The sequence below is a fragment of the Oreochromis aureus genome, linkage group 8 (assembly GCF_013358895.1).
Source record: "Oreochromis aureus strain Israel breed Guangdong linkage group 8, ZZ_aureus, whole genome shotgun sequence".
In the NCBI taxonomy this organism is placed as follows: domain Eukaryota; kingdom Metazoa; phylum Chordata; class Actinopteri; order Cichliformes; family Cichlidae; genus Oreochromis; species Oreochromis aureus.
Genome location: NC_052949.1, coordinates 1790918 through 1803543, shown reverse-complemented (window position 1 = coordinate 1803543; position 12626 = coordinate 1790918). Strand labels below are relative to the sequence as shown.

General features: G+C 41.5%; 1 protein-coding gene across 1 annotated transcript; it reads left to right on the top strand.

Annotated features, from left to right (window-relative positions):
• Positions 1-3381: 3381 nt before the first annotated feature.
• On the top strand, positions 3382-12248 carry LOC116335709 (microfibril-associated glycoprotein 4-like). The gene is made up of 8 exons (XM_039616801.1): positions 3382-3400; positions 3822-3907; positions 5621-5674; positions 6997-7152; positions 7524-7559; positions 11055-11151; positions 11275-11442; positions 11656-12248. Exons 3-8 carry the CDS (start codon positions 5666-5668, stop codon positions 11907-11909), a joined length of 720 nt encoding a protein of 239 aa, XP_039472735.1. The 5' UTR covers positions 3382-3400; positions 3822-3907; positions 5621-5665; the 3' UTR covers positions 11910-12248.
• The last annotated feature ends 378 nt before the right edge of the window (positions 12249-12626 follow it).

Genomic DNA, 12626 nt, shown 5'->3' with positions numbered 1-12626 from the left:
AACTGCGATATGACTATGTGCAGGTAAGCTAGTGTCATTGGTTCTGAATGTGGAAGTGCATACTGTAGTGCTGTGCATGGGCCTGATGTGTTGCATTTGTTTTGTCTTGTCCAGAGAGTGATGGAACTAGAAGCCGATGCAATGGGACATGAGCTACTTTTTGTGGATGAGGCCGGTTTAACCTCAGTAAAACCAGGAGACGTGGCAGGAACATTATTGGACACCGTGCCATCATCAATGTCCCAGGACAACGTGGTGGTAACATAACCATGTGTGCAGCTATAAGCCAAAATGGTGTTGTTCACCATCATGCAACCATAGGCCCATACAACACTGCACACATTATTGCATTCCTGGACACCTTGCATGACATGCTCACTGTTCAGAGACCAGAGCAGACCCGATATGTCATCATATGGGACAATGTTAGTTTCCATAGGGCTGCTTTGGTCCGCAACTGGTTTACAGACCACCCATCCTTCATGGCACTCAACCTCCCTCCATACTCTCCATTCTTAAATCCCATCGAGGAGTTCTTCTCTGCCTGGCGCTGGAAAGTGTACGACCGTCATCCTCATCAACAGGTAGCCCTTTAACAGGCAATGGAGGAGGCATGTGGAGATACTGACCAGGCATCATGTCAGGCCTGGATACGGCATTCAAGGAGATATTTTCCCCGGCGCCTTGGACTGGAGGATATCGCATGCGATGTGGACGAAATTTTGTGGCGGACCCAGAAAGACGACATGATGTAGGCTGATTGTCTTTTTTTTTCCTTTTTGTGAAATTCTATTTTGTTTCTGACTTTGTCTTGGTTTTGATGAGTGTGAATAAACACCAATACTTGAAGTTTGGATCCTTGTATGTTTACATGACACTATGACAAAAGTGTGACCTCAAATTGACATCTGTACACAGAGAAAGCAAAAGCCAGATGTGTTTTGTATTCATACCATCAGTGTGCAGGTGGCGCATTGTGTGCTTAGTAGATGATGGCTTGTGTTAACTGTTTGATACGAAAACACCATTTTTATGAAGGTGTGAAGAGTTAATCTAGCTGTGTTCGCTTTGCAAGAGAACTACAATGTTTTGATAATTGGGTGACAGGTTTTCTTATTTGTGTGTAGAGTTTTGCAAAAATAGCCAATAGTTACAAAAAATGTGCTTAAGCAATCAGAAAAAACTGTAAAGTTATAGTTTTCACACAGCTGAATAAACGTCAAACAGAAAACTGATTAAACAGAAGTGTGAGACGGTCGAGAATTTACGCCAGTGTCCTGTTATATTTTAGATAGCAAGGAGCAGACGGCCGAGTTTATTACAGTTTTTCACAGACGCTAGGACACATTTCTCAATACTTAGGTCACTTTTGCAAAACTCTTCACACAATTCTCCTAACTGACCTTCAGCTTGGCAAAGCAGTTCATTTCACATTCAAAATGCACTACAACTACCAAAACACTTTATTCAGGTCTCAAATAAACTCATTCTTCCAGAACACTAGCAAAGGTTGACAGCCGACAAACACACTTTGTCACCCGCAAAACAATGACCTAAAAAACACTAACAACATGTAGCATTACAGTGTTTTCTTGTGTAAAACAAGGACACATCTCCGTTTATAATTTCAATATATGTTACTGGAATGAATCAGACATCATGCAGAATTCGTTAATATTTGTTTATGTATTATTATTTTTTTGCACTAAGTAATCCCAAAATACAAGGATTTGTATACACACCATCCACTGATACACATACAATAGTAATGCTAATCTACTCGGTCTTCTCCATTTGGGCACAGGTTCTCATCCACATCACATCTTATGTCATCTAGGGTAATACACCTAGGAAAGAATCTTCTGGCATGCCTGATCCATCCCTGGCAATCTTCTGCTGATATCTCCAGGCATCCAGCATTCATTGCATCCAGGAGGGGCATTTGATCATGTGGATGATGGTCGTAAACCTTCCACCGCCATGAGGAAAAGAATTCCTCTATGGGGTTGAGGAATGGAGAGTAAGGTGGGAGGAAAAGAGACTCCATTCTGGGATGGGCTGCAAACCACTCGGTGACTGCACGGGAGTGATGAAATGCCACATTGTCCCATACAATTATAAATGTTGGCTGATTCCTTCTCTCCGCATCCCTTTCCTCACCTAGCACAACCCTTCCATAGAGATCATGCAGGAACGCAAGGAGCCGTTCAGTGTTGTATGGCCCAATTAGTGGTCTGTGTGACAGCAGTCCATCAGTGGATATTGCTGCGCACATTGTGATGTTGGCACCCCTCTGGCCCGGGACATTCACTGTGGCTCTCTTCCCAATCACATTCCTCCCTCGTCACCGTGCTTTGGCCAAGTTGAAACCTGCCTCATCCACAAAGATGAAAATGTGGTGTGTTTGCCTGCCTTCAATCTCCATGACTCTCTAACATAAATCCACAAGGCAACATAAGCTGTTACAGTAGTAAATTTGTAAAAATTGTCTCTGTGTGTGTTTGGTTTTGTTCAAACACAGATCTGTATTTTATTGTGATCTTACCTGGACATACTGGTTCCTGAGTTGCTTGACATGTTCAGAGTTCCTCTCAAAAGGCACAGTGTACAACTGTTTCATCCTGACCTGATGTTTTTTCAGGACTCTAGAAATTGTTGTTATGCTTACACTGTGAATATTTGCGAAAGTAACGTTGTCTGCCAAGACTCTGTGTCTAATTTCAGTGGGTTTTATCCCATTGTTTCTGATGACCATATCAACAATGGCAGTTTCCTGCACATCAGTGAACATCCGTCCTCTCCCTCCTGTGTGAGGTAACCGTTGAGTCCTAAGCAGAAATCCAACAACAATTACACAAAAGCTTATTTACTTCTGAAATGTGCAAATGCCCTTGCAGAATACAAGTTACCTGTTGGTTTGCCGGAAAACTCTAACAATAGATGCCACTGTAGAGCGTTGCAGATTTGGCTGCACTCTCTGACCAGCCTCTCTCATCGAGTGACCATGATTTACTACATGATCAATTACAGTAGCTCTGATCTCATCTGCGACTACAGCTCTTGATCTTCCTCTTATTCTTCTTCCACCACGCATACGTATTCCTCGCCCCCTCCCAGCCACTCTTCTTCCTCTTTCAGCCACTTCTCCATTTCTGGCTGGCTCCATGTTTACATCACAAAACAAACCTATTCAGCAGTTGTCTCCTTTTGTAATGAAATTGAAGGAGTAACACCTGTGTAGATGTTCATCTACAATGAGAATCAGCTGTGGCTGGTTAAACTGCATTTTTAGATCTAAAATATGTTTCAATGACATATTGCTGTTGAATTTTGCTGTCTTATTCAGTTTTGCATTATGTTATTGTTTTGACCATAAGTTTAACAGTTTTGAAAACATTATGTAAGTATATGCAAAATGTCCTGTACGTACAAAGATTTTTGGCAGTTGTTGTGTCTGAGTGAGAAAATAATTCATGAAATTTGAGAGATGTAGTCATTGAATGCATTTTGTGCCAAAACTATGATAACTGATCCTCAGTTTAGCCCACATAGACTTCTGTTGTGCTCACTGTGTGAGGAGTTTTGCAAAAGTGACCTAAGTATTGAGAAATGTGTCCTAGCGTCTGTAAAAAACTGTATTGTAGGGTCGACCTTACAACATAACATGCCTTTAGGTGACTGTTGTTGTCATTTGGTGCTGTATAAATAAAACTGGATATTTCGTAGTCATGTTATCTCCCTGTGGTCAAATGTAAACAGACCCTTGAACCCACTAGCCTTGAACAGTGAAGATCCTGGAGTCACTCTTGTTGTTTTTCCAGTAAATGTGGCCTCTGCCTTCCTCGCCCTGTTTGAGTCTGTGCTGCAGGTGGAATCCTGGTGTGGAGCTGAGAAGAAACCTGTCAAAGTAAGAGTAAACTGAAAAAAAGGGATTGCTTCCTTTTTCCTTTTCTCATTTGAAACTTTTCCAACAGCTGTTTGACAAAGTATTTAAATCTATTTTTAGTCTTAGAAGGCTTCAGTCGCTATCACAGCAAGTTTAGTTTGTCTTGATGACTCTAGAAAATGTTTGTGTTGTGTGTGTGTGTGTGTGTGTGTGTGTGTGTGTGTGTGTGTGTGTGTGTGTGTGTGTGTGTGTGTGTGTGTGTGTGTGTGTGTGTGTTGCCTTAAAGCCTTACTCATCCTCAGAGTATGTATTCCTGCTAGAAAACAAAGAGTTGCTACAGGATCATTTCATGCTAGAAAGTTCAGCCAAAGCTGTCGTTATATTCAGGGCCACATGTAGTAACTGTCTACAGCAGCATAAAACCTTTTGGCATCAAAACGCTGCTGTTGGGGTTTACTGAAGAGGCACAGTGACTGAAAACCAGAGGACAAATTAGCCTGATAATGCACTGGCAGAAATGTGCCCACAGCAGTGGAAAGTCTTTGGGTGAGTTATCAGTGCACTAATCTATAGACAAAGATGGAGTCATTTCATCTCAATAAGTACCGACCAAGAGCAGCACAGATTAGTAGCCCAGAGAGGAGCACACCAGATGAGGGAGCGAGTTATGTCAACAAAAGTAGTACAACAGCCGTTTTGCAGGTTTTAAATGTCTCTCTCTGAAAACATTGTGGCAGTTAAGCTGAATTGGAGGAGGTTGAAAGAGAATCAGTTTCCTTTAAGGTTGAACTTAAATTAGAAACTTCTGGGGCTGTGTGAGGTCCTGAGGACTGAGACTCATGTGGAGATCAGGAGGAGCTGCCCAAGCAGAGAAGCCCAGACCTCCCTCTCCCCGGCCACCTCCTCCTCCTGCTCAGAGGAACACCAAGGCGTTCACAGGCCAGACGAGAGATATAATCTGTCCAGTGTGTCCTGGGTCTGCCCCTGGGCCTCCTCCTGGTGGGACATGCCTGCAACACCTCACCCCGGAGGACCCCAGTAGGCATTATTATCAGATGCCCGAACCACCTCATCTGGCTCCGTTTGATTTGGAGGAGCAGCGGCTCTACTCTGAGCCCCTCCCGAATGGCCGAACTTCTCACCCTATCTCTAAGCCAGAGGTCAGCTACCCTTCGGAGGAAGCCCATTTCCGCCGCTTGTATTCGCGATCTCGTTCTTTCGGTCACTACCCACAGCTCGTGACCATAGGTGAGGGTCGGGACGTAGATCGACCGGTAAATTGAAAGCTTCGCTTTTACATTCAGCTCTCTCTTCACCACGACGGACCGGTACAGTGTCCACATCGCTTCGGCCGCTGTACCGGTCCGTCTGTCGATCTCCCGCTCCCTTCTCCCGTCACTCATGAACAAAACCCTGAGATAATTGATCTCCTCCACTTGGGGCAAGACCTCAACCCTAACCCGGAGTGGGCACTCCACCCTTTTCCGACTGAGAACCATGGCCTCAGATTTGGAGGATTTCTCATTCCTACCACTTCACACTCAGTGGCAAACCCGTCCAGTGCGAGCTGGAAGCCATCACCTGATGAAGCCAAGAGAACCGCATCATCTGCAAAAAGAAGAGATGGGATCTGTGGCTTTGTTATAGAGATCTGTCTCTATGCTCTAATGCAACTACTTTAAACCACACTTTTGTATTGTATCAGTAATTATTGATTTCTGCTTATAACTACAGCTCAGAGTCATCAGATTTTCATCACATCAATTCAACAGAATTGCAATGATGAAGGTAAGTGAACTCTTTACATTTCTGACTGAATATATATCAGTCCTATAGAGGTTTTGCAGACATGTGACCACTTACAACTTGTCAGCCACTTTGAACATGTAATAATCCCAAAACATAATGAAAAACCTGCTAAACATTATGTAGATGAGATAAACTATGACTGAACAAACTAGTGTATATACACTCTCAGAGGAAGCAAAACACTTTCCTGACTAGCATCTTGCTTGTTATGTGGGAGGGGTGAAGATGGTTGTTAACACACCCTCAGAGTGTGTTTACTGTTGTGAAGAGTAAACCTGGCACTCTCTCTGATGTCACACCATATAATTAATATCATTATCTTATCAACAACCTCTCAAATGATAATGGACAAGATCTGGAGGGCTACAAAAGTTTGAATGCTTATCAGTATTTTCACTCAATTTCCCTCTGGGATTAACAATGTCTCCCTGATTTTATGCTAAGATGGGTATCAAACTGAATCAAGTTGTGACTCGGTCCCTGCTCAGGTATTTACCTGATTTTAATCACATTTTGACATTGACACATCTCTTTGCATTATCCATTAGACTGTCAATGAGTCAGCATAGCTCATTCGTGATTAATTAAAGGGATACTAAAGTGAATTGTTGAGGATATCTGTAATTTTCCATCAGTAAGCATTGCTGTTAGCTCCTGTTATTCGGGGCTGTTACTGAAACTTTTTTTGAAATGAATCTAACGTGAGCAGAGGGTCACATGTCTGATCTGCTGCTGATAAATAATTGTGACGATATCGAGATGTTCATGTAGGCTTTCTTATGTTAGAACACTAACTTCAGTTCAGGAGTGAGACTTCAGGTGAGGAGGAAAAAAATAGAAAGAGAAAATGAAAATGTAAAAATGTAAAATGTTCAAATATTGTTTGAAACAGTAGTTGATTTTAAAAAGTTAAGTAACTTATAACTGTTATACTGTAATAGTATTTGATGCCTGTATCAGTTATTGTTTTGGATTCTTCTGAAACAGGAAAGTGATTAAAAAAGATCCTCTTTCTGTCCTTTATGGTTGTTGCACTCGACCCCGCGGCAGAATATCAGCGTTGTGAGGGGGACAATAGTGATCATTTCTATGTAAACCTGGTATGAAAGTTCGGACGCGATCAATACCACTTATTAAGTCCAATATGGTGGACAGCGCTTGAGCGACATGTGTATGATGTCACGTGCAGAACCTCTATAGTTCGTGTCTGTGTGGCACCACCACAGTCTGACAGTCACAAACGTTACAGCTCTACATGAAGCTTTGACTGAAGTAAAATAAGAACACCTCCTCTGTTCCAGCTGCTGTCAGCCTTCATCCTCCTCCTGCTTCCTCTGCTGACCTGCTGTGAACCTTCCATCCTTCCACTGGACTGCAGCGATGTCTATAACCAAGACACCAGTCGAACCAGTGGAGTGTACACCATCTATCCCATTGGAGCAACGTCTGCTGTCCTGGTAGACTGGAGTTATTTACTCTAATGATAAGCTGATTCTTTAGTGTTGTCATTTTTAAACTCCAGACCATCATGACCCATCCAAAGATGCAGAAGATTCATTTCCTTTGTGTTTTCATTGATTCATTTGGTCTTCAGGCCAAAAATGCACCAAAATCATTACATTTCATTCTCCAGACCAAACCTCCTCCAGCCAACATGCAGCACATTCACTCACCACAAGGGGGCACTTTGATTTAGTGTATCACATGTTATAATGTATTATCACATGTGTATTATTGATGTATTTATCTTTCACTTTTTGTAATCATTGTGTGTGTGTGTGTGTGTGTGTGTGTGTGTGTGTGTGTGTGTGTGTGTGTGTGTGTGTAGGTATACTGTGACATGGACTCACAAGGACAGTGGACGGTGAGTATCTGAACTCCCAGCTTCATGTCTGGTTGTCTGAAGTGCTTAAACTGCTTAGTGATGGTATGACAGCAAAATGATAATTAATTCAGTTCAATTCAATTTTCTTTACATAGCACCAAAACACAACAAAAGTTGCTTCAAGGCGCTTTATATTGTACAGTAGATACAGAGAAAAACCAAACAATCATATGACCCCGTATGAGCAAGCACTTTGGCGACAGTGGGAAGGAAAAACTCCCTTTAACAGGAAGAAACCTCCGGCAGAACCAGGCTCAGGGAGGGCGGGCCATCTGCTGTGATTGGTTGGGCTGAGAGAAGGAAAACAGGATAAAGACATGCTGTGGAAGAGAGACAGAGATTAATAACAGATATGATTCGATGCAGAGAGGTCTATTAACACATAGTGAGTGAGAAAGGTGACTGGAAAGGAAAAACTCAATGCATCATGGGAATCCCCGGCAGCCACGTCTATTGCAGCATAACTAAGGGAGGATTCAGGGTCACCTGGTCCAGCCCTAACTATATGCTTTAGCAAAAGGAAAGTTTGAAGCCTAATCTTGAAAGTAGAGATAGTGTCTGTCTCCTGAATCCAAACTGGAAGCTGGTTCCACAGAAGAGGGGCCTGAAAACTGAAGGCTCTGCCTCCCATTCTACTTTTAAATACTCTAGGAACAACAAGTAGGCCTGCAGTGTGAGGCGAAGTGCTCTAATAGGGTGATATGGTACTACAAGGTCATTAAGATAAGATGGGGCCTGATTATTTAAGACCTTGTATGTGAGGAGCAGGATTTTGAATTCAATTCTGGATTTAACAGGAAGCCAATGAAGGAAGCCAAAACAGGAGAAATCTGCTCTCTGTTTCTAGTCCCTGTCAGGACTCTTGCTGCAGCATTTTGGATCAGCTGAAGGCTTTTCAGAGAGTTTTTAGGACATCCTGATAATAAAGAATTACAGTAGTCCAGCCTGGAAGTAATGAATGCATGAACTAGTTTTTCAGCATCACTCTGAGACAGGATATTTCTAATTTTAGAGACATTGTGCAAATGGAAGAAAGCAGTCTTACATATTTGTTTAATATGTGCATTGAAGGACATGTCCTGGTCAAAATGACTCAAGGTTTCTCACAGTGTTACTGGAGGCCAAGGTAATGCCATCCAGAGTAAGAATCTGCTTAGATACCATATTTCTAAGATTCTCAGGGCCGAGTACAATAACCTCAGTTTGATCTGAATTAAGAAGCAGAAAGTTAGCGGCCATCCAGGTCTTTATGTCTTTAAGACATTCCTGCAGTTTAACTAATTGGTGTGTGTTACCTGGCTTCATGGATAGATAGAGCTGCGTGTCATCTTCATAGCAGTGAAAATTTATGCTATGTCTTCTAATGATGCTGCCTAGGGAAGCATGTATAATGTAAATAGAATTGGTCCTAGCACTGAACCCTGTGGAACTCCATAATTGACCTCAGTGTGTGAAGAGGACTCTCCATTTACATGTACAAATTGGAGTCTATTAGATAGATATGATACAAACCACTGCAGTGCAGTACCTGTAATACCTACAGCATGTTCTAATCGCTCTAATAGGATATTATGGTCAACAGTATCGAACGCAGCACTGAGGTCTAGCAGGACAAGCACAGAGATGAGTCCACTGTCAGAGGCCATAAGAAGATCATTTGTAACCTTCACTAAAGCTGTTTCTGTGCTGTGATGAGCTCTGAAACCTGACTGAAACGCTTCAAATAAGCCATTCCTCTGCAGATGATCTGTTAGCTGTTTGACAACTACTCTTTCAAGGATGTTTGATATGAAAGGAAGGTTGGAGATTGGCCTATAATTAGCTAAGACAGCTGGGTCTAGAGATGCTTTTTGAGTAAAGGTTTAACTACAGCCAGCTTGAAGGCCTGTGGTACATAGCCGATTATTAGAGATAGGTTGATCATATTTAAGATCGAAGAATTAATTAATGGCAGGACTTCTTTGAGCAGTTTTGTAGGAATGGGGTCTAAAAGACACGTTGATGGTTTGGAGGAATTAATTATTGAAGTTAACTCAGAAAGATTAATAAGAGAATCAAAACGATCGGTTTGTATTACTTCCCATCCTTACTTGCATGTCTTTGGACTGGATGAAGCTGGAGGACCTGGAGAGAAAGTGAAGAACATGGATTAAAACCAGGACCGTCTTGCTGTGAGGCGACAGTCCCATAATGACCACGCCATCATGCCACCTTCAGTCTCTCATTTCATACTAAATATTTACTGATTTATTTTTTTATTGTTGTGTTTTTAACTACACTCTAAAAAAATAATACGCTGGCTAAACTTAAAAAAAAAAAAAAAAACAGGTAGCAGTTTTCATTGATGTTTTTAAGTAATTCCACCTCAGCCACTACTGAGTAAATCCAATTAGACAATTTTAGTTAGCCTAACATAATTACTCTGCTGCAAACAACATGATTTACTTTTTCTTCTAAAGGCTTAATTAAGGTCAAACAACTTAATTTCAGTGAAAAGTTTTGGTGATATTAAGTGATCAAATTATTTAAATTTAAGTTATTCTAGATTCTAATTTTTTTCCTGCTAAAAACTGTCCATGCACATTGTTACATAAATTTATTATTTAAACAGCAACATGAACTTGTCCATATGTCACTGTTTTACAGACTTCTTTTGTTCACAGAGAACCTTAAATTTTAAATGAGCAGTAACACCCCTAATAAAGACAAGGGAGATATTCCTCTCCATGGCCATGCCTAAATTTGTAATGTAACATAATGTATAATGTAGTAAGACATCAGTCACTCTTTGTGTTTCAAATTTGCAGCTTTTACGACTCACATTTTTTAAAACTAGCCAAAGTTTGGTCTAAATTACACAAGCTTGAATTTTGGGTAATTCAGAACTAAAGTGCACACAATCATTTTGTAATGTATTTCTTTTTTATGTATTTATGTATTTAATGTACTTTTTCTTTTATCTGTCTCTTTTCAGAATGCAAACTTTTAAGGCAAACTACACTGCAAGAACATTTCAAACCTTTTAAACTATAGTGTTAAAAAAACAAGCAAACAAAACTAAATAAGCATCTAAACTGTTTTAAGATGGCCCAACTTTCTAAACCCAAACATCAATAGACAGAAATGGTGCACAAACAGTGGCAACAGTAGCTGAGCTTTCATATGCTAATGTTAAGTAATTTGACTTTTTGATTTAACACAATTCATTGGGCTACACACTGAACTAAGAGAATAGAAACAAAGTGTAGATACCAAATCAATACTGTCGATATTTGGATCAATGTGCCCACGTCTACAGAACATCCTTTAGCTAGTTAAACAGTTTTATCCTCAAAGTGAACTGGCCCTTTGGTTTAAACATCAACATGCATCAATTTAAAACCACAACAACATCTGTAGAAACCCACAGTTCCTTACTAACCTCATGGATCATTCTTTAGAGTGTAGTAAGCACCTTCCTGCCTCCTCCCCCAGGTGTTCCAGAGGAGGTTGGACGGCTCGGTGAACTTCTACAGACCCTGGGATCAGTACAAGACGGGCTTTGGTAACGCTGCTGGAGAGTACTGGCTCGGTGAGGAATGGGTCCTGTTTATCAGTCATTAAGTTCTCTGTTCATAAAGTAGAACCTTCAGGGGTAGTGGTATAAGCATAAAGACTTGATCAACAAGTTTAAAATGTTTTTGATTCTCTCCAGGCTTGGAAAATGTTTTCTACCTGACGCAGAGAAAAAGGTACGAGCTGATGGTCAACATGGAAGATTTTGATGGAAACAAAGTGTTTGCTCGTTACTCCTCGTTCTCCATCGACGGAGAGTCTGACGGCTACAGGCTGAATGTGTCTGGATTCACTGATGGAGGGGCAGGTGGGTGAATATATAAGTTTGAAGTGACATTTTGTGCTGGATTCTTGTGGAGAGTCTGTAGGAACAGTGGGTGATGAATCAGTGCCTGGGGAAAGGAGCTCAAATAGAGAAGGCTGGTCCAAAGATAATCCACTTAAAACACTCCCAGTCCCTGCTGATCAGTCTGACTGGGATAAATGGTAATGTTGTGATTGTACATCTGTGTTTCTGTAGCAGACGGACTGAGTTATCACAACGGACAGAAGTTCACTACGTTTGACAAAGACCAGGACAGCTGGCCAGGAAACTGTGCCAAAAGTTTCCAGGGAGCGTTCTGGTACAACAGCTGTCACCTAGCAAACCCCAATGGAGCTTATCGCTGGGGAGCTGACAGCACTTTATATGCTGTCGGAGTGGAGTGGGCACTGTGGAAAGGTCATAACTACTCCCTGAAGACCATCAGCATGAAGATCCGTCCTGTGCAGTAAATCTGCAGGACAAACACAGCAGAACATCACATGTTGGTCTCTCTCTTTTCTCTCCTCTATTGTGTAATAATTTCAAAATCAGTAGATGACATGAATATTTCAGAACAGCAGTCAGAGTCTGATCGAGCAGCTGTGTGGAAAAGCCTCACGAAATCCAATGGTTGATGCATCCTGATATTAAAGGAGAAGCAATCAGCTGATGTGCTCTCTGTGCTTCCTCAGTCTTTCTCTACTGCCCTCTAGTGTTTACAGTCATAACCTACAGCTTCACCTTCTTCAGGGGCAAAAATACAAATACTGAGTTTCTAGAGTTACTTAATAAATATATTCAGTGATAAATCTAATAGACATGGTCTTTTTCTTTGCTCTTGATGAAGGCGGTCACATCTTTTCCCTATCTTGTTCCTCATGTCCTTGTCTAGTCTCCTGTGACTTTCTAACCCTCAGAGAGTCTCTCAGTCTTGTTCTCTAAAAATTAAAGTATTATGGATTTGATCAACTGGTCGCTAAATGAAACTGACACCCTATTGAGAAGCCTGGGTTTGGAGAGCCCGATTGTCCTGCAGAGACGTTTGCTGCCGGATACGCGATGTCATGCACCGATCACAACCCCCTCGTGTTTTTGACTAGGATGCAAAATTCTAACCAGAGGCTCATGAGATGGTCCCTCTTAGTGCAGGACTTTAATTTGGAGATCCATCACAAAAAAGGAACGGA